We start from the raw sequence: 23570 nt of genomic DNA on the forward strand, positions 1-23570 counted from the left end.
CTAAATGGACAAGTGTCGGCAGCTAAATAAACAGCAAAAGAATCAAACTGACACAGGTTCATGTGCAAGAGAAACATCAACCACAAGTCTGCTCCCTATCTTTACCTTCTTATTCTCCTCTCATCTGCTCAAAAACATGATTTCCCCAAATCTCCAGCACTTTCTATACATGTCAAAGGTTTTCATTCCCTTTGCTATGCATACTGAGCACTTCAGTAGTTAAACTGTATAAAGTGGGAGGTTGAGGGAAAAAAGAACCCACCCTCATTGAGGTGATGAAGCCACCGTAGACATTCCTCTTACTGGAACAGACGGGCTTTGTAAGCTTTAAGCAAAATCATCACATCTTGTCTTGCCTCCAGTATCAAACTCTCAGCCCTCAATTTTTACAGAAAAAAAAAAAAGGTCATATGGATCACCTGTTTAAAACCCATTCATCAATCCCCATTTGCTTATGGTTAAAAGTCTAAACTCAGTATCAGTGTAAAGCCTTCCATGGCCTGGATCCTGCCAGCCTTCTTTGCCTGAAGGGTGACAATCCCACACCCTGGCTTAGCTTCCGCCTTACAATGGCCTACTCAGTCACATCACGTACCAGGACCACACCAAGCATTGAGGAGAAACAGACAAGGGCCAGGCCTCATGGAGTGTAGAGTCTATTGGAAAAGCATGTCATTAATCAAAACATACTACAAATAAATGGAAACGTAGGTTACCATAGGGCTATGAGTGCCCGCATGGGTGATTTGACTTACAGCAAAAAAGTTAGCAAAGGCTTCTCTGAAAAGCTACATGGAGTTGACAGCTAAAGGCAATGTTAACTTGGCAAAGGGTGGGGAGAGATGTTTATTCACTTTATTTCTGAAATTTCTGTATTCTGGATGCTCTGGCATTCGGGACCTCACTGACCAAGAAGAGACTGTCCTTACCAGGGCCAGCCAACTAAAAATTGTTAGAGGCAGCAAATGACTTGCATATGGACACACTCTGAACCACCTCCTGTCTCTGGCTCTTACACTCTAGGAGGCAATTCTCCTTTGCCCTAATCATTCCAGGTCCAAGGACGAGGTACTGCCTGCTCAAACTATTCAAACTAGACAACCATAGGCCTGGTTACCTGCCTTGTCTTGCCTTTCCCACAGAATCCACAGCAAAGTCTCTTACCCATGCTTTCCCCTCACTCCTTCTACCATCTGACCAGCCCGGGTGCTTCCCTCTCTCTTGGGAACTGTGAGTGTCAACGTATCTTCTTATTGGCAATTGTCTTCCTGACCTGCTGCCTTCACCATACCTGAATAATAATAAAACCCACATTTTAGACACAGGATGGTACTAGGATTGCAGGGAGAATGTTCCCAACAGAGGAAGCAGGATATGCACGATTCCTGTGGATGAGGAATCTTGCTCCCCTCATTCTGACTGACCATCTACCTAAATCAGTGCACCTCCCTTCCTCTCCAGCTCACCCTCCAGCACAGTACTCCATGTTATTTGCTTTGGCCAACTCACCACCATCCATAATTATCTTCTGCATTTATTTGCTGACTTATTTACAATGTGTTTATCCTCTAGCCCCCAAGATGATGTTCTATGGGAGGAAAAGCCAGTCTGTTTTTATTCACTGTTGTGTTCTTAGTGCCTAAAACAATGGTAGGAGTATGTCACAAATTAACCATGTTCTTCTTTGTGCCTCCAGCCCGCCCTCTGCAGATTTCTATCCCAGCACTTGTCCCTGTCAGCACCCTTTAAGCATAACTCTGTCTCTCTCCACTAACTCTAAGCTCCTTGGTGCCAAGGACTGTAATGGATCCTAGTATCTATCGAATAGCAGGGAGAAGATGCTCTATACAGATGAGTTTAATGAAAGAACAATCATGAGCTTTTTAAAAAATACCCTCACCTGAAGCGATTTTTCATTGATTTTTTTTAGAGAGTGGAAGAGAGGGAGGGGCGAGAAAGAGAAGGGAGGGAGGTGGAGAGAGAGAGAGAGAGAGAGAGAGAGAGAGAGAGAGAGAGAGAGAGAGAGAGAGAGAGAGAAAGAGAGGGAGAAATATCGATGTGAAAGAGACCCATTGACCAGTTGCCTATTACATGTGCCCCAACTGGGCTGGAGAGCAAACTTGCAACCCAGGTACACGTCCTTGAGCAGGAATTGAACCTGCAACCTTTTGGTGCACAGGGCAACATTCTACCCCCTGAGCACACTAGCCAGGGTGATCATGAGCTTTTTCTGTTATTTATAACTAAGCAAAGCCAGAACAGACCATGTCTTTCCAACATGGCTATCCAATTCTGAACATCATCCAAATCAGGCCATTTTTCATACCTCATTGGCCTCCCTTGCTTCTCCTTCTCCTTCTGGCCTTCATACATATACACAAAAAGGCAAAGCCAGTGGCCATTCAGTTTTCCAAGTGGAAAATTGGTATTAATGACCCAAGTTGAAAATGTTAACAGACAACTGTAATGTGAAAAAAAATCAATCTATCCAAGTTTTTTTTTTTTTAAAGTTCAAGAGAGAATAATTTTCTCTATCAATTGGCTATTCAGATCAAAGTATCTTTTCAAATGATACTTTGTTCTAATTATGAGATTGCCTTTGTTCTCTCACATTCTGTGACTTAAAAAGGCAAGAACAAAGGAAGAGGCGATAGTTTTGAATAAAAATTATAGTTAAGCAATAAGGAACCCTCTTGAGTAAAATGAAAACATATTTTTTCTAAGAAGATTTCATTTCTATCACATTCTCACTTGAAATTTACTTTCTACTCAGAATTATAGTATATGCATTGTTGTTCTTTGGGGAATCTTTTTAAATAGTACCTATTTTCCTTTGGTTTGGGGCTATTTGGATTCTTTCTTCCCATCTATTTGTTTCTTATAGTGTGAATGACAAGTTAACAGAAAAAGAGCCATAAAATATGTTCCCAAATACTCTACTAGCTTTTGAATAAACACCAGTTTTCCATGTGCATTAATTCTTAAACCTTATATACTTCCTAAATTAAATCTTTCTGTGTGATCAATTCCCCTAATTAAATCACTAAAATAGTTATTCTCCAGATTAACTGCTGAAAGCGGTAGGGAAAAGAATGCAGGTATTACCTTCTTTGGGGTTATATTCAAATGTAATTACATTTCTGAGGCAAATTATGAGGTGGTGAGAACATGGCTAGGAGGAAGTGAGGCAGTTAGGGGCTGTGGGTAAACTCTGTGGCCCTTCCATCACTCTTCCCATACCAGGGGAGGAAGCAGGAGAATGACAAGTGTGGGCTTTGTATGTCCCTTGGTAGGGTTCTCAGATGGTGACTTCTGTTCAAGATCTCTCAAGGTCAAAATAAAAGTAAAATACCATTTTGATCTCCTGAATTTTCCCCCTGTAAGAGGACCAAATGTATCAGGATTCCAGATTTTTCTGGCTAATAAATAGTACTCAAAAGATGTGACTATTTTAACAATACTGTGTTTCACCATTGTCATTACGATCTTTCATTTCCAGGGATGGATGCCCTTCACTTATACTGCCCTTCCCAGATGTCACCATAGGCACCACATGTCAATAGTTTACTGCAGGTAAACATGGTCAGGAGACAGTGGTACTATCCCCAACAGGAAGGGCACCCATAAAACTTGACCTTCTACTATCGATATAAAATGGTGACACTACGTCACATTTTGAGAACTCCTCTAAATGAAAAGTCACCCTCGCTCAGGAAGTAAAGAAATAAAAAATGTAAAAAAACACACCAACATTCCAGAGCCTATTCCAAATAACTTTATACACCCTCTCTGTGTATAAAACCAGTATGGTTTCATTTTTTTTCAACAACGTTAACTAAAAGCTAAATCAAAACATATCATTGTCCGGTTTTAGGAACCAAGTACCAAGTTGGGCTTTGTATATATAAAGCCCTCCCTCTGTCACTGACTGAATCCTAACTCTTCCCACTTCAAGTGTCCTGTCGCATGCCAGTCACTGTCACTGATCTGTTCATGCATGTATCTCCTAAGTAAAAATGTTCCCAGTAAACTAGTGAAAACTGTTTTATATCTGATGCTTCTTTGTATCCTTTTTGTACAATGCCGTTCATAACACCTTTAGCATAGATTGTAATTGAGAATTATTTGTTAGATAAGGAATTTTAAAAAGCAACACTTTTTAAAGTTCTTAAAATAAACGGAAGGAGGAAATGACACTTGGTTGTAGGTTTGGCTCTACAACTGGGCGAAAGGAACCTATCTCCCGCCATTAGCTGAGAAGGGTGCTCTCAAATATTTGATGTGAGCTTATGAGATTCACTCTCTTTTTAAAAAATATTTTTTATTGATTTCAGAGAGGAAAGGAGAAGGAGGGAAAGAGAAACATCAATGATGAGGGAGAGAGGTTCTCTCTTGATGCTACGTCACACCAGGGTCCTCACACGATTGTGAGGTGCGGTGGAAGGGCCATGCGAGGTGGCAGGTGTACCAGGCTTAGTAGCTTTCACAGTGAGTCACAGGTCTCTCTCTCCCTCTCCCTTCCTCTCTGAAGTCAATAAAAACATATTAAAAATAAAATAATAATAAAAGACATACAGATGGCATATAAGCATATGAAAAGATGTTCAACACCAGATGCAATTAAGAAAAAATAAAAATAAAAGTCCATGCCTGGAATGTTGGTCACACTGGAGAAAACTACGGCAGTCTAAAGGGTAGGGGGAGGAGTTTATTGCCTAAACTGTTCACAATCATATGCTGTTTTCAGGCTACCATTCAATATAGGTTTATCGCCATTTTATTCTTTATTTTTAAACTCTTCATTGTTGAAAGTATTACATTTGTCTCCTTTTCCCCCAATTGACCTCTCCCCACCTGCTCCTGCCTCCCAGCAAAGGCCCCCTATTGTCTGTGTCCATTGGTTATGCCTATATGACTCATACAAGTCTTTTGGTTGATCTCTTACCACTCCCCAGCTCTTCCTTCCTCCCTCCCCACATATACACACACTCTCCCCATCTTCCCTCTGAGGTTTGATGGTCTGTTCGATGCTTCTATGTCTCTGGATCTATTTTTGTTCATCAGTTTATGTTGTTCATTATATTCCACAAATGAGTGAGATAATGTAATATTTCTCTTTCTCTGACTGGCTTATTTCACTTAGCATAATACTCTCCAGGTTCATCTATGCTGTTGCAAATGGTAAGAATTCTTTCTTTTTTACAACAGCATAGTATTCCATTGTGTAGATGTACCACAATTTTTTAATCCACTCATTTGCTGATGGGCAATTAGGCTGTTTCCAAAACTTAGCTATTGTAAATTGTGCTTCTATGAACATAGGGGTGCATATATTCTTTCTGATTGGTGTTTCTGATTTCTTGGGATATATTCCTAGAAGTTTGATTACTGGGTTCATTGGAGTCATTTTATTCTTTATGGCTCAGAATAATTATAAGTACAACTGGTTGTGCATATTTATTTGGGTTTATAATTTTATATTTTTCATCTTTTTCACTAACTTGTGGGACAAGAACCTAGCTGACCTTTTAGTCTGAAGGTGGGAAAGAATGTGATTTGAAGCTGACCATTTGAATAGCCTCAATAAATAGTTAACTCTTAGTCTAATGTTCTCATCTAAAAAAATGGGAATAGTGATCTGTGGCAAGGATTCCCAAGAATATATGTAAAGTGCCTTTCAGATAGTGATAGTCAACATACAGTTGCTATCATCATTATTATTCCCTTTTAAAATTGCTACCAATAGTGCTTAAACTCTAGCTTTTCATGTCTATAAATGCTATTCACTGATTGGGTGAAGGAAGAACACATAACATTTAATATGGACTTTTTTTCTGCAAATGTCAGCAAAATCATAGTTGTCATGTAAAATCTTCCATTCTTTTGTGCTTAAAAAAAAAAAAAAAAACTTCACTAAAGATAAACCAGGGGAACAGATGAGACACTATATGAACCCTCACCAAGTATGCATCACTGTAATACACTATGGTTCCCAGGCTCTACATTACTCACGGCAGAGAAGGCACATGGAGAAATCTAAGGGTGCAGGAGCTGCACTGCTTTATGACCTTATTTGAAAGATAAACTCCTTGGAGAAATACAATTTATTCAGATTATCAAGACCCTGCTGTGCAAATCTACAGTCTGGGAGCACGCTATGGAGATCAAAAAATATTTACTTTGTTCTGTTGGGTATAAAAGCTTTTAATGAATGCATAATTAAGGCAAAAAAAGTGTATACAGCTTTAGAAATTCCACTGCTGAGCCAAGCTATTAATATCCAAGGCACCATACCCAGTTGTGATTCCACCTGTTTCCAATTTGGATTACAACCTGGCTATAAATCAAGGTGTTACACGACCACACATCCTGGTGCTGCAGGAGAGGATTGCACTCCAGGACTAGAGGAGGCAGCAGACAGGGCTTTGTTGTGGCTGTGAAGGGCTGGCCCTTTGGGACAGGTAGTAATGAATAAACAAAACCCAAACCTTTTAACAGACTTGGGGTGAATCATGTAGGGGGAAAAAATAACCACACATATCACATACATAAAGGATCTGTGAGTTCTGTCCATAATATCTTATATTCCAGTTCCTAGGATAAAGTCCAATTCTTATGGAAGAAAAAGTGAGCAATTCATGGACAACTCAGGCCGAATTACTTGTGATGTGATAACATAATGTAAAAACCAGGTATTTTATTTAGAGATCTATAGTTATATTTGTATATAAACATATCAGGACAACTATGAATATGAATGTGCAACTGTATATTCATATTTTGGCATAGATATGCACATGATACAATTTGATTAAAATAAAACAAAATATTAGCAGCAATTCAAAATATAGAAGAAAAAAACTCAGCATGCTCTAATTCTGGGAGTCTTTAAAGGCCTATTTAAATATATCTGTGTTGTATAAGAGAGGAATTCTACAATTAGGTTACTAGTACATTTTCATAATCAATTGTATGCATAATATCCCAGGCTCATGAATAATTTTGCATTGTTCCTGGGGAAAGTCTGCAGTAAGCTGAAAATCCAGGAGGAAGGGAGCACAGAGACGCAGCCATCATCGACAGCTAATAATTCCAGGCGCAGTCACCATGAACTGCAGAACGCTACTGCAAAGTTTACTAACGCTGCCTCAGCACATCAGGTAATTACTACTAAATTATGGATGAGCTAGAGGAAATTAACGTACACTGTTCTTTCTTTAATTGAAAATAGTTTACCTGTGCAACTAGGACGTTACGATGAAAATTTCGATAACTACAAGCTTTTTTTGAACTATGAGAGACAAAAATCAGGTAAAATTAAAAAAAATAATAGTGGAGTATAGAAGTCATTATGATATCTTCCCTTAGCTCTGGTATGCAAAGTCAGAGTGCTGAAAATTAGACCAGTTCTCCAGACTCTGAGCAATCTTCCAGTTAACCATACGGACTTATTTGTCTTAATCAATTATTATACATAAGAATGGGGATTAGAAGAGTCTTTGTGTGTGTGTGTGTGTGTGTGTGTGTGTGTGTGTTTGTTTCAAATTCATATTGTTTGGACTTTTTATATTTTCAATGTTATGAAGGATACGTAACATCGACACTTTTATCAGTATAAACTAAGGTCAGTTCAAATGTATCTACATATGACACTTTCAGAATCTAAGTACCAATGATTTAATGGCAGGTAATTGGTGTGTAGCAGTGTGGCAACGGTGTCTAGAGTGGTGGATCTCAATCTGGTGGGTCCCCAGCTCAGTAACATCAGCTTCGTGGGAACTGGTTAGAATGCAAATCCCCAGGCTCCTCCCCAGACCTCATGAATTGGAAACTCTGGGTGGGGCCGGCAGCCTGTTTTAAGCAGCCATTCAGGTGATGCCATGCACAGTCAAGTTTCAGAACCATTCACATGGAGTATACATATGAGTGAAGAAAGGAATGATTCTATTCTACAGAAACATATTTTTGTAGCAAGACTAATTGTTTGACACCAGATCCTCATCCTACCCTGTGAAGTGGCAAACATTTCAATGAATGTATGGAGCAGAATCCAGGGTACCTTGAGCTAAATTAATGACACAGAGATAAGCAGTCATTTTCCAGGGGCTGAGCACATGCCCCTCATTTGCAGCAGGGACAAGATCTGCAGCCAGCTCTAAAGGATATCTGTAGCTAGGAGAGTGAGAGAGCGGGTGGGAGAGAAGTCTGGGATAGAAAGACAGCTGGTGGGAGGTGTGCATGCAATGGCAGTCTCCTCATAAGAAACAGCATGTGTTTATTTATTAAACAAAAGCACTGCTTTATTTCCCCTGATCAGGGGGTTTAGAACACCATGCAACCATAGCATAAAGTGTTCCTATCAGAGGAAGCTCTCGTGGCACGTGTAGAAGAAACCCAAGCAATATGGGTTTTTAAGCAACTACTATGCACTAGAGCTAGAAAGAAAAGATTTTTTCCAATTGTTTTTTGGACTCTGTATAGGAGGAGGGGGCAAAATGTTTTATTTTTAGGAAGGACAGGGGAAATAATAAAGCAAAACTTCCTATTTATGAAGCATCAATACCATCTAATGTGTTGTTATTTAAAAGCATTGATTTTACTATTTATTAAAATCCAATTTTATCGGAATGTTTGCACATTTCAGAGGCAGGGGAGAAAGTGATGGTTCATTTTTTTGTGACATTTTTTTTTTTTGAAATAATATATACACTCCTACAAAAATCAAAGAGAAGTGGCTGAGAGAAAATACACCTTTTTACAGAATGGTGATCACTTCCAAAAATTTCAGGAACAGACTTATCATGTTGTTGATTGATAGCAGGTAATAAAATTGCTGATGTTCCAGGAATGAGAAAAAATGGGGGCACGGGGAGTGGGTAGGAAGATAACTGGAATTAACAGGGGAATTCACAGATGAAGCATCCATTCTATGGGCTCAGGGCACCCACTGCATGTAGGATCTCAAGCTGTAAGATACTTTACTAGTACATGCACACTATACTGCCTCATTGAATCCTCCAATACCTCTAAGAGGTACATTGTATATGGACACCATCTCTGAATTTTACAGATGAGGAGTGGGGGCAAAAAGGTTAAGTAACTCACCCAAAGTCACATAACTCTGGGACATGACCTTATATTAATCAGGGGGAGAAAGATAAGTGTATCACTGTGGTGTGATGAGCACCCCAGAAGACTGCCCATCATGAATGAAAAGGAGGGAACTTTAACTCCAATGAGGTGGACTGACCAGGCATCTCTGGAAAGGGAGGTGAGCAAAGTACCTGAGGGTCAAATAGGAAGTCAGCAGATGACAGAGTGATGGAAGACTAACCCATGAAGAAGGAGGCTTTATAAGAAAATCTTTCAGAACGGGGATACTGAAGCTCACAATCACTGTGGCATAGCATGTAGGTAGTAAACTGTTAAAAAAAAAAAAAAAAAAGACTAAAGAGCGAGGAAATTCCATAATAAAGATGGGACCTGTGTGCCAAATTAAGAGGGATAACCTTATCCTGAAGGTAATGGGGAGCCACTGACAAATCAATGACTTAAAGCAAAAGCATGACATGATCAGTTTATTTATTTTTTTTTTTAAATCAATGGACAGAATTTTTCATGGATTTAGAAAAAAACTTTAAAAAAATCAATCAAACAACATTTTTGAGAGGGTACTAGAGTAGGGCAAGAGTGAACACAGGCTCACTGGTTAGCAGGGAGTTTCTCTAGTCCTCCCTGGAAGTAACTGACAACAGGCAGGAGCACAGCTGAGCTACTGCAGGAATGTCCAGGAAGAAGAACCTATACCTGAATGATGTCAGCGACAATTAAGAGAAAGAGAGGAAGGCATACTTGAGAGCTACTTAGGAGCCTCACCCAACAAAATTTAGTGGAATCACAGAACAGTGTGAAATATGCCAACGTTACCGGTTTGGGTTACTATAAAGATGGTGGTTCCGTAACAAAAATAAAGAGGCTCAGGTGCATGAGACAGAGGGCAGATGGATTTGAGGTGCGTGGGAAATGTCAAGCGGAAATGTTGGCTGGTTGTGGAGATCTGGAGCTCAGGAGAAGGGATTGGGATAAGTAACTCTCCACACGTGGATAAAGGAGAGTGAGAAGAGAACCCGTACACAGCCACCATGACCACAGGGATGTTCAAGGAGCTGATGAAAGATGAGCTAATAAAGGAACTAAAAAAGAAGTAGGAGGAGAATAGGACAGTCTTTAGAAAAGAGAGGCGTAGGAAAGAGTGGAGCTACCAGGGTCAACATGTAGTGGAGTGGTCGCATTCAGATGCCATAAAAGGCCTGCTACATTTGACATTTAGAAGGCACGGTGACCTTTGTTAGAATGGCTTTTTAGGAGTAATGAAGGCAGAGACCCGAGTCCCATAGATTGGAGATTGAATAGAAGAAGGTAAGGAAGTGCACACACTGATCACAGGTTGGCAGTGACTGGAAGGAGAGGGCTGCAATAATGAGATAATAAGTAAAGTTTCTCTCATCTTATTGCTCCTATTTATAAACTGAAGAAAAGGTGCTAGTGGAAGGAGGGGACACTGAAACCATAGGACATACAGAAGGTGCCCGATGGAGTAAGGAGCATAAAGTTGGGTTAGCCTTTGAGAAAACGGCAGACACTTAACTGTGGGTAGAAATATTTGTGGGTAGAGGGTGGGTGTGGAAGATAAATATCTCAAATGAAACTAATTGTCCTACAATGACCTTAATTTCCAAGTTTTAATAATGGACTTAGGTGAGCTTGATATTTGTTTGCTTTGTTTATTGATTCTGAACTCTAGCATTAATAAAATCTTAGAAACATTTTATTTTTTGAGAAAAATATTCTGAGAGTAATTTTAAAATTTCCCAGCCAGCTTAGAATAGAAATGACTAATATTTAAAAAAAACAAAACAAAACAAAACTCTTTCAAGATCTCTTAAGCATCGATTATACTGTCAAACCTCAGAGGGAAGGTGGGGAGGGTGGGGATAATGGAGAGAGATCAACCAAAGGACTCTTATGCATGCATATGAGCCTAACCAATGGACACAGAAACAAGTGGGGAGAGGGCACGAGTGAGGGAGTGGGGGAGCAATGGGAGGATAAGGACTCATATGTAATACCTTAATCAATAAAGAAAAAAATTTTTAAAAGATAACCTCTCTTAAAAGGAAAACATAGTCCACCCTAGATTATCCATATAACAAATTAAAATTCCTGAATGACTTCCCTGGCCAGACAGCATGCCTCTGGGCTGTCACTTATTGACATCCTTGGTGAGGGCTTAGGGAATAAGAGCCAAAGTAATGGCATAAGAAAAAATTAATTGGAATCCTAAAATGGCTACTAAAGGGTTTTATGATATATTTTGCAGGCAAATATTAATATTAATGACATTTGGCAAATAAGATATTCTGGATTACACATGCCAAATAGCAAACAGTCTTGATTAAAACAAATAATTAGCAGCTGGCTATGATTTAGTAGGGCTGATACATTCCAAACATTTCTAATCATTTTCACTGATTAAATACAATTTCCAAAAGACTAAATAATTCGAAATATATTTCCCAAACTTTGTACTGTAACTTTCTTCAAATGTGTGGACCTGCTCTAGTGAACTATGAAACAGCATTGTATTTTGGATGAGAGGCATATTAAATATATATGTTGGAACAATTATTTGTCTTAGCTAATGTGAAAAAAAATAGCTCAGTGTTAAAGAAAAATGAGCATGAGTTATAATTTCTCAATCTCGAGGATAAATTATTCCATATGAAATATCCACTGCATATTATGTATTTAAGAAATACTGTTAATTTAAAAATTAAAATCATAATAATACATTGTTTGGGAGAGATAACTTGTTATAAGTCATTGTAGTACTACTTAGTTAAAAGTGATAATTTAGCCCAGCTGGTGTGGCTCAGTGGTTGAGTGTTGACCTATGAACCAGAAGGTCACGGTTCGATTCCTGGTCAGGGCACATGCTCCAGCTGCAGGCTTGATCCCCAGTGGGAGGTGTGCAGGAGCAGCCAATAAATGATTCTCTCTCATCATTGATGTTTCTCTCTCTCTCTCTCTCCCTCCTCTCTGAAATAAATGAAAATATATTTTAAAAAATGATTATCTAGTATAACACTGTAAAATACAGAAGATCCTCAGTGTTAATTGCAATCTCCACAGAAAGTGTTTCCAATTAAAACAAAACAAAACAAAAAAAACAACACAGAACTGTGCACTGTGGTGGGAATGTAAATTGGTGTAACTTCTATGAAAAACAGTATGGAGGTTCTTCAAAAGTTAAAAATAGAACTACCATATGTTCCAACGATTCCACTTCTGGGCATTTATCTGAAGAAAATGAAAACACTAACTCTAAAAGATATATGTGCTTCCGTGTTCATTGCAGCATTATTTACAATAGCCAAGATATGGAAACAACCTTAGCATCCATTCATGTACGGATGGATAAACAAAATTATAATACATAAGTGGGGTGGGGGACAGGATAAAGGACTGAATAGTTTTTTTTTTGGTTTTAAATTGGTGAGAAAATAATATAAAGGGATTGCTGGGATGCAGGTGTCAGGACACCTCTCACCTAAGACTTTGAGTTGCTTGGCTAGGGCACACTTAAAGCTCCCTAGGTGTATGTAATTGGCACACAAGGTTAGATATGAGTACCCCAGACAAGGGCCTGAGCCATTTCTCCTAGCTCTGTATCACTCACAGACTTGTGGGTATTCTTTATTTCTCCACTGAGCCCGTTGATCAGATGTTGAACAAGGTGGAATCAAGAAGCACAACTGTTTTCTCCTCCCAGTTGATAGGGCTAGTTCCCTGGTCCAGAACAGGCCCTGGCATTGTGGTCTGTTCACTTATTTCTGAAGGTGAGCTCCACCCCACTGTCTACTCAGTTTTAAGTTCCACAAGAACAGGGGCCTCAGTTGCCTTGTTTATCACTGTATCCCACTGCCTAGCACAGCACCTGGCATGCAGAGTACACTCAGCATGAATAGTTGCTGAATGAGTCCACTGAGAGCCATTGAAGTATTTAATATGGGGAAGTGTCATGGTGAAATATGCATTTTAGATAGATTCTCCATCTGAAGTTTGTGTATAAGAATTACAGATGGATATAGAAATACCTTTTTTAAATTACAGTATTCACAGTAAAAGTAACAAAAATATTGGAATGGAAGGAATAAATAAGGTTAAAAGTTTTGGAGGTAAAATATATAGGATTCAGCCGAAACCGGTTTGGCTCAGTGGATAGAGCGTCGGTCTGCGGACTGAAAGGTCCAAGGTTTGATTCTGGTCAAGGCATGTACATTGGTTGTGGGCACATTCCCGGTGGGGTTGGGCAGGAGGCAGCTGGTCGATGTATCTCTCTCATCGATATTTCTAGCTCTCTATCCCTCTGCCTTCCTCTCTGTGAAAAATCAATAAAAATATATTTTAAAAAAATAAAATATATAGGATTCAAAGGCAAGAAACATGATTTACTGCTTATTTTACAAGCATCTGTAAATTAATTTACCAACAGACTCTTCAAATATCTGATTAAGATACATTTAAAAAAACAACTTCATACTTCTGAATTCTATTATACCTTCGCCCTAGACCCCTGCTTTCCTTTTCTTACTCTTCCTCATGAACTGGATGTTGTTTGGTCCACAAAGTCATAAAACTGGGCCTGCATAGCAGCTCTCCACCATCAAGCGGAAATGACAAATGCTAGACTAGACTGAAGTAGATTCTGAAAGCACAAATTACATGAGTAAGTGGCTTAGATTCCCCTAGTTCCCACTCTGCCACACAGCATCCTCTGTCCGCCTTCCCTTGTGGCCTCAGGAAGAGTCTCCTGCTGACTTAGGAAGGAAGGGCTCATGCCGGGTGTACAGATGTATGTGCACAACGTGCTGGTACCACCCCAGACGGACATCTGGAGCACGACAGCCCCACAAAGGAAGGCTCTGAAGGGTGGTGGTCAAGGGTAGTCCTCTCAGCAAGTGGAATTTGAAGCAAAGCATCTGCTTGTTCATTTTTCCCAGAAGGAAATATGGCCAGAGATACCTAGTGTCCAGGCTATCAGTTTAGCAATCAAAGAGCTGGAGGGAGTACAACTGGAAAACGTAGTAAGACAGTCTTGGGAAGAAACATGTGGATAGACCTCTCCAATGACACAGAGTGTGAATATATTTGTGTTCCATGGGAATGCTTTCCAAAGGGCAAGTTCATCAGATGGGCACTAGGAAATCAGCCCCATGATGTGTCTGACAGCCTCTTTCCCCAGCCACCATGGCCTTGCTCTCTGGCCTTGTCAAACGGACTCTTGAATAGAAAGAGGTTAGGTGTAGGCTCAGCAACAAGGACTTCCACTCACTAAGACTGAGGAGGCTACAGCCACCAGTAGGTGCCCAAAATGCCCACAGCAGAGATCAACACCAAGCCCTTAGTGGTACCAGATCCCAGGGCAACCAGCGCCCTCTGATGGCAGGCCGACTGCATATCCATCGGGGGAGAGGTGAACTATCTTCTCTCTGAACAGACACATTAGAGGTTTGGTATCCCAGCCCAGAGTAATTTTGCCAATCTCACCATGGATGGAATTATAAAATACCTTTTTTTTCACCAACGGGTAGATTGCTTCTGACTAACAAACAAATCTTACAGAAATTAATGTGTGGCATTCGGCTCCTGTCTATGAAGTTCCCTGGTGTTACCATGTTCTCCATTACCTTGAGCTGGAGGCCTATTGTAATGGTAGAATGGCCTTTTCACTACTCAGTATGGCATGAGGAATGTGGGAATAACCCACAGGGCTGGGGTAGTGGCTTCCTGGATGTGTACATGCGCAGAGTCAGAGACCAGTATGAGGTTCAGAGTTCAGCTCAAGTACAGACCCCAGGACATCTTTTCTGACTTGGACCTCCCCCAATGTGCACATACTCAGACTGAGGTTCTCCCACATCACAGTATACCCCCTTGTCATAATCATTAGTACACTTTTTAAAAATTATCTGCCCACATATCTTTCTCTCTCTGCCCTAAAATTAAAAGTGTTCAAAGGGCAGAAAATGTCTTATCCATCTTTGTATTTCAAAAAGTTAACATGGTGCCTGTCACATATATAAGTCAATAAAAATTATCATAAAAATGAATTTGATGGGTAAAGCTGACTTATTAACACAGGGTGGGGCAAAAGTAGGTTTATAATTGTGAGTATGCAAAACAGAATTTATTCTTGTATTACCCTAACTATTGTATTATTTTCCACTTGAACAACTGTAAACCTACTTTTGTTCTGCCCTGTAAATTGTCCTAACATATTGTAAAATTTCAGTGTTTTATGGAATGGACATACCATTAATTCTCTGGATACATACTGCTATGAACTGTACTGTGTCCCCCAAAATTCAAAATGTTGAAGTCCTAACCCACTAAGTAGCAGTATTTGGAGATGTGATCTTTGACAGATAATCAGGCTTAGATGAGGTCATGAGGGTGGGGCCCTCAAAATGAGATTAGTGGTCTTATAAGTTACACCAAAGAGCTTTCTGTCTCTCTACTATGTGAGAACATAGCAAGAATCAAGCCAAGAAGAGAGCTCTCACCAGAACCCAACCATGCTAGCACCCTAATTTTGGACATCCCGTCTCCAGAACAGTCTAAGTGTTTAATAAACAAATTTCTGTTATTTAAATCACCCTGTCTAGGATCTATAAGACATTTCCAACCACGTTAAACCCATGAGGAAACTGATGCAAAAGCAGCACTCAGACACTTGAAGTTTCTTTGAAGCTATTTTAAGGATCCAGTGCTTTTCAAAGTTCAAAGAGGAAAAAATGTATTCTTAGTAAAAGTTCAGTAAAATTGCCATTTATGCAAGAGAAGAACAATATGCCCAATATTCTTCCTATGCACATGAGAGAATAACATTCTTAAAATCTTTATATCGGCCTTGGCAGGGTGGCTCAGTTAGTTAGAGCATCGTCCTTATATGTCAAGATTGTGGGTCCAATCTCTGGTCAGGGCACATATAAAAATCAATGAGTGCATAAAGAAGTGGAACACAAACTGGTGTGTTCTCTCTCTCTCTCTCTCTCTCTCTCTCTCTCTCTCTCTCTCTCATCAATAAACACACACACACACACACACACACACACACCTTGTACACTGAAGAGAGAAAATGAATTCTCACAGTTGCCCATTTAGTGTAAGACTAAATGAAGACAAGGGATGACTAATATGATCAGTCACAGAGGAGAGAGATGCAGACAGGGAATTGTCCTCCCTCCTGCTCCTTTCGAGTTCTTGGTTTCTGGATGATGAATAGTAAGAATTTTGGCTTTACTTGATGTTCCAACGTGCACACTGTAAACAGAACAACACCTTCAGTCTGAGGGAATGGTCTTTAATGCTTACAAGAGCAGAGAATACCACAAGTGGGTGGAAATGAAATAAGCCTTCTCTGTTTTCCTTTTGGTGATAAATGTTCTACCTGAGCACTGGATCCCTTTCCTCTCACATCCCAGCATCACGTCTCTTTCAGGTCACGTCTTTCCCATAAAAGTGCTAAACTAATGCCGCTTAATGACAAATTAATGTCCATGAATAAAAAATACACCTCTAATAGCATGGAGTAATTTGCCATTACAATATCATCATTGGACATGCCCCTGGTTTAATACGATGTATTTAATTCATAACCTAATGAGTGATATATAAAGAGAGGGAGATGAACCCTGCAATTACATTTATGTGAGTCTGTCACCTTATTTGTAAAACCTTAGAGTCATTTACATTCAAATTAGAACAAATGAGTGATTTCACAAAGTGCAGTGATAAATGACCACAGCAGCCCGAGACAAAACTGTATTTCCTGTGAACACATTAACAGTTTCCTATTATTTGCTAAAAATTACAATGCATATTGCCCAGTGTGATGTGAATAATGACTTTTTTACTGATTAGGTCAGAAGACTAATATGTAGCAAAATAAATAATTTTTCTTTTCATTTTTTTTCCCGATTTTTGCTTTAAATTAACTACTGAAATCTGGTGGATTCACACTGCCCCCTGCTGCCTAGAAATAGATATTAAAAGTATATTCCCATCCAAAGGGGTTTCTTCATCACTTTGGTGATCTTATTTGGAAAGTCTACTTGATGGGTCCTTCCTTATCAATATATTTGAATTGCATAACATAATAAAGGCTGATACTTGGTGAACACAAAGAACACTTGATAATCAAACAATACAATATACTATTTGCTATTAAAGGGAGGTGATGCAAAACATACAAATTTTCTTTGTAAAGCTTACTACAAAGAAGGAGGGGGAAAAAAGACATTTTCAGCAAATCAACTTTCTCCTAATGCATCACTTTCAAGGGCTACAACACCTAGTCCAGTGGGGTCAGTACCCCTGATCTTAGCACAGTGTGTGTCACAGAGGGGAGGGTGTGTGTGTGTGTGTGTGTGTGTGTTCCCTACTCCTGCCCCTCAATACCATCGAAAGGAGATGACTGAAGGCTCCGCCTGTCACTGAGGATCTTCCCCACCTTGTCATCTCCCCTTTTGGCAGGTATCAACATGAGCGGAAGGCCTTAGGGCCCAGGACACAGCAGGCTACGAAAGACACTAGAGCAAGCGACAAACAGGCCTAGACTTGGAGACGAGGCTAAAGACTTTTGTAGGTGAAATGATGAGTTTGAATGGTGGTCAGGGGAGCAAGTGGAGGTTTCCAGGTGGGGTCAACATTCTAGTTCTGAATTTCAGTTTCTATATCTGCAAAAAGCAAACAACACTGACCCGCCTTAAGGGATTACTTTGCAGAGGAGAAATGGGAATCCTTGTGCAAAACACAGTATAAACAGTCCTCCCAAAATGCTGGTTCCCTTCCCTGGGAAAGATAACGATGGCTCTGGGGAATGTGGTTTGGCATGGACAAAGGCTAGAAACAAGCAAACCCCTGGAGGAGATCATGAACTCATCATAATCTATACCCAGCAATGGTGAGAGACGAAAGACAGGGAAGAGCATTAGGAATGGAGAAAAGGATCAGGTCTGAGAGATATTTGGGAAGTAGAATCAACCCCTCTTGGTGGCTGACTGGATATGGTGGTGAGGAACCTAACACTATGTCCAAATTTCTAGACAACTAATGGATCCATGGGACCATCAATAGAGAAAAGGGCAGGTTTTCTCATGTTAATTTTCAATCCTACATGATTTTTAGGTAGAGATGTTCAATTAGAAAAAAAAAGAGCTAGGAAAAAAATCAGAGTTTGGGAAACAATCCGGATTCAAAAGGTTTGTAATGTCTGTCTGAGGGATTCAGTAAACCAGTAGACACACTGAAACCACGTCATGTGCAGAGATTCCTTTATGTGACTTAAAACAGGAAGTGGCATGTATGGACACATGTACTCTGAAAAGCAAGGCAATTCGTGCATTTTACCGGACCCATTTTAAAGACAATGATTGTTGTTTAATGAATTGGTACATCTTTTGATGGGATTTTAAAAAAGAGCACAGTGGACGGGGAAGAGGAGCAGAAGGAGGAAAAGGGAAGGGAGTGTTCACATTTTATTTGGGACTGGGTCGCAGGTAGCAAATAAAAGCCTGATGGGTCATGCTTATTCGTATACTAACACAGTCCTATGAAATGTCACTGCAAAAGGGTGAGAAAGGATACAAACTTGGGGAGTTGTTTGTAAATCCTTTACCTTGGGATGATGGGCTATTGTAGCCCCTGCCCACCCCAATCCCATCCCCATCAGTTAGCATCGTTTTCATTGCTCATCTGCCGGTTCATTCCACAAACATGCACTGAGAAGCTGTGTGTTCTCAGTGACAGGCCCTGGGGACTGAAAACCAATAAGGTGGAGGCCTCATAAGCCTGGGAGGCTAATTCAATGCCTGTCCTCACTGACTCTGAGGGGCAGTCGGGGTCCCTGCCCTCAGCAGCCTCCCGAAGGACACACAAGACAAAGGAGCTCTCAGTGACCTCAAGGTGCCCTACCCTTTGCTGGGTGGTGGGAGAGAGCAGCATCCATGCATGTGCAGAAGAGCTTCAGGCCAAGGCAACAGCGGTGGTTAGGAGGCTCAGGGAGGCTTGGGGTAGGGGTGGGTCATTGAATATCAACCAAGGGGCTCTCCTTGAACATGCTTTTTAATGAGCCCTGGAGAACAGCAGGCAGTATAAGAGAGGGTTCTACCCTTCACACCTCTGGAAGAAAACCAAAGAGAGGATGGTAACTTGACAACACCAGACATTTTAGTGAGGAGAATGGCTTCACAGACTCCTAGTTGAATCAAGTACTAAACAAGGATGGAGATTATCCTTAATTGATGGAGCATCATTTCTAAGTACATTTTAAGCACTGAAGATTTTTCATTTTAATAAAACATTTGTACACTCAATAAAATGGTTCTATACAAAATTAAAACTCAGTTGAGCAATAATACAAAAAAAATGTAAATAAAGTATTGTTATAAGACTGTGTCAAAATATAAAAGCAGACTGACCCAGTCTGGTAATTTTATAATCCCCAAGGAGAGGGAGGGTATATATTTTTAAAAGAGTAGCGTAATGAAGGCTTCTACATACACATGGTTTCAGTTCTCTTATAGTCAAAGTTTCCTTCCATGCACTGGACATCTTGCAATGGTCACAGATAAAACGGAAAAGTAAAAGTTACACAAGAGAATGAGATGAAAGCATATTGGTGAAAAGAAAATGAAAATTTCAACCACTGTTCAAGCAGGCTAATAATAAACGATGTGCCCACAAAATATATCTGTATGCAAGCTACATGTTTTCCTCAGCAAAATAATAAACTGCAAGAATTAAATTCCAAAGCCCACAGTCATTTGATATTTCAACAAATTCATCTGGTGGGATAGGGGAAAATATTTATGACCTTCTAATGTTCATCTGGAATTCTCATTTATAGAAAACTAATATACAGGTGCACACACACCTATACAGACACACAATTTTAACACGCATCATGATAAGCAGCAACAACCAAACTTTTGTCAGCATATATCACTGATTATACCTGTCATGGAAAAAAGTGAAATATTGAAAGCTCAAGTTACAATATTTGATGTAGAAATGTCATATAAAAGTAATTTCAATTTCACAAGTCTAACACACACCTTTGAAGTCAAGTAACCTTTCTACATTTGCTACTTGCATAAAGGGATTGAAAATCTCTCTCCCATATCACCCAACAATATTGAGGGGGGAAAAATAAAAATAAAATAAAAATAGTTAAACAGCCGAAACCGGTTTGGCTCAATGGATAGAGCGTTGGCTTGGGGACTGAAGGGTCCCGGATTCGATTCCGGTCAAGGGCATGTACCTTGGTTGCGGGCATATCCCCAGTAGGGGGTGTGCAAGAGGCAGCTGATCAATGACTCTCTCTCATCGATGTTTCTAACTCTCTATCTCTCTCCCTTCCTCTCTGTACAAAATTAATAAAATATATTTTAAAAAATAGTTAAACATTTACTATTAGATTAAATGTGTTGAGATGATAAACTTTTCATATACTGTATTTGAATTGTTTCTCAGTTGAATACAGCTGACATCCCTCACACCATCACCCTAGGAACCACTGGTTCCTACTTCCTAAGGTGGCTGGGAACATGAAATAAGATGATGTAGCAGAAAGAGACTTGGAAACTACCTAGTGAGTAACAGAAGTCAATAATCAAGGCCATATTTAAAATTAGAGAGAAAAATCAGGAGGGAAATAAAATAACTGAGCAGGAAACAAATAAAAAAAATTTCTATTTACTAACCTCATGTCATATTCACAAGGATAGCAGAATTAAATTGTGTGGATTTATCATTTTAAAATTTTTATTTTCACTCTTTATAATGCTGTAACAAATGCCAGCAAAATTCATACAAGTGAGGGAAATGGGAGGATCCCAAAACAGGGAATTATTACTGAACTCTGTGTAAAATATCTCATACCATCTGCCCAAGAAGTCCCCTATCTTCCTCCTGAGCCAAAGGGTTTTCATCCAAGAAGAAATAATGGTCTTCAGAATCAGAAAGGCCCACCACTCATCAGCCATGTCACCTTGGGTGCATTGTGAATCTCTGATTTTTTGCTGTAAAAATGTGCAAAGAGCCTGGCTGGCCTGGCTCAGTGGTCAAGCATTGACCTATGAAGCAGAAGGTCACAGTCGATACCTGGTCAGTGCACATGTGTGGGTTTTGGGCTCAGTCCCCAAACATCACTGATGTTTCTATTTCTTTCTCCCTCTCCCTTCCTCTCTGAAATCAATAGAGGTATTTTTTTTTTAAAGAAATAAAACAAAATACCTAAAGTTGCTGAGGACTGAAGGTGAAACATTGGTGTGAACTCACAATAGGCTTTTTTTTCTCCCTGCCCTCACAGAGCCTTCCTGATCACCCCAGCAAGTCAAGGGAAGATGCACAGATCACTCATTTTTCCAGCATGTATTGCTTGGGAAGTTCATGTGCTAATTAAATATATATATGACTTTGTGATATATTAGCTTCTGTTACTGAATTCTTAAAGGACTATCCAACTTATTGTGCATTTGTGGTTATTTCACGTGGAATCCAGACAGCACTGCTTCAAATCAAGATCTGTTCCAGCGTCATCTCTCCGGCCCTGGCAGTGACCCCTGTGCGTGGTTGTTGAGCTTCTCTGCTGCCCAAGGGTGGTGGGGATCTGGGGTGAGCAGGGAGGGTGGAGGCCATGAGCTAGGGCTCGAGAGCTGCAGCTGCAGCTGGCTCCTAGGAGCTCTCAGCTCGTGTCCTGGAGAAATTCTAACAGCGGAGACCACATCCCTCCCCCATTCCGTTTTACCTGTCAGCTGGTGAGGTACCGCCTGTCACGACAGAGGGAAGGACTGTGAAGGGCGTGTTGGCAGGATGCTAGCTCACATACCTGGATGAGATAATGGGAACATAAACTGAGGAGCTCCAACAGCTGCAGGTGGCTGCCAGCCGCTAACACATCCTGGATCACACCCGGCTCCAGCAAAATCTGTTATTTAATGAAAGGAAAACTACCAGTTACTTAAAAATTAATACCAGCTTAACATGGAAAATAGATGGCTATATTTAAATTGCCACCTCACATGCCCTGTCTTAATTATGGAAGTCACTTCTTTCCCACATGCTGATTAACAAGCTGTGGCCCTCACTCTAATAGCAGACTTCTCATTTCCTATACTCATTTCATGTGTGTAAGGCTCTGCACCTAACAACTTGTTTTTGTAGGAGTATATAAACCACTTGCAAAGAATAATATAATAGTATTAAAATTCACTATTTAAAAATAAACAAATTTTACTTTTTCTAAAAACTAATCTCATTTAAAAAACAAATTTTAGTTTTTCAAAGTATATTTCAGAATTTTGTAACAGTATGATTAACAGATACTTCAGGGATAAGGACTTATATTTCTACTTGCAATATGAGACCAGAGGTGATATTATTTCCTTTTACTTCCACGTCCAGCAACAGTAAATTTCAACCATAAACTTCCATTTTTCTCAATCTCCGATTCTCTAATATTTTCTATTTCTAATGAAAGATGAAGAAATAGCATCCTCATAACAAAGACATCACAGAGAAGTAAAACTTCTCAGATATACTGGTGATATCAACTCTTCATTTTTTTCTGGTGAATTCCAACTTTGTGCCCCCTGCTGCCAGCTCCTGAGCTACTGAACAAGGCTGGAGAAAAGCCCATAGCCACGTTGGCTAGCTTCACTTTACAGGGATGATTGCCAGACCCAAGAAGGTCTTAGTGCTGCTCGCAACCTCTGAACTCATTTCCCCTTTCCCGAGCCCAGTGGTTCCCAAAGTGGAGTCCCTGTTCCAGCACCACTTGGGAGCTTGTAAAAATTGCAAATTTTGGGCACCTCCCCAGACTTGATTGCATCAGAAACTTCCAGAGGAGGCCCAGACTCCGGTGCTTTAACAAAGCCCCTGGTGGTCCTGATGCGCAGGGCAGCATGAGAAACACTGACGTGGTCCATTCAGCTCCATTCTGCGACTTCCCACACGTAACGCTCTCCCCCATACTCTTCTTACTCAAACCTCATGATCTTTCAAAGGCTCTCACCACCACATCTACCAGCCACCTACCCATATCTGCATTAGCATACAAATAAGCCATTCATAACAAATTTCCTTAGGAAAAGTTGTCTAAATAATGCCGCTATATAGCTCTACAATGTTCTCTCTTGAACCCACCCCTGTTGAGTTTTGTTCAAATGGTTTCTCTAAAAGTGCTCTTGATAAAGGTCACAAGTGACCTCCAAATCCAGTGGCCAACCCCAATAGTCATTTCTCAATAATTCATCTTATTCAAGCCAGCAGCAGTCAGCAAAGTTGATTGCTCTCCTTCTGGAATGATTCCTTCCCTTGCTTCTGGCACAAGGTTTGTTGGTTTCTTGTGCTTTACTAACCACCCCTTCTCCATCTCCTTCCCAATCTGTAAACTTTGGAGATGCCCGGAGCTCCATTCTCAGATCTCTCCTCCCCTCTCTCCA

The 23570-nt window shown here is 40.1% G+C and overlaps 1 protein-coding gene across 4 annotated transcripts in view; it reads right to left on the bottom strand.

The window, feature by feature from the left end:
* KLHL32 (kelch like family member 32) overlaps positions 1–23570 on the bottom strand; it is a 169073-nt gene that overhangs the window by 61297 nt on the left and 84206 nt on the right. For all 4 annotated transcript variants that reach the window (XM_036415116.2, XM_045572696.1, XM_045572695.1 and 1 more), the window contains exon 5: positions 21956–22054. In XM_036415116.2, the coding sequence (XP_036271009.1) occupies positions 21956–22054 (99 nt within the window). The remainder of the gene's footprint in view (positions 1–21955; positions 22055–23570) is intronic.

Source organism: Pipistrellus kuhlii, unplaced genomic scaffold (genome assembly GCF_014108245.1).
Source record: "Pipistrellus kuhlii isolate mPipKuh1 unplaced genomic scaffold, mPipKuh1.p scaffold_m20_p_5, whole genome shotgun sequence".
In the NCBI taxonomy this organism is placed as follows: Eukaryota; Metazoa; Chordata; class Mammalia; order Chiroptera; family Vespertilionidae; genus Pipistrellus; species Pipistrellus kuhlii.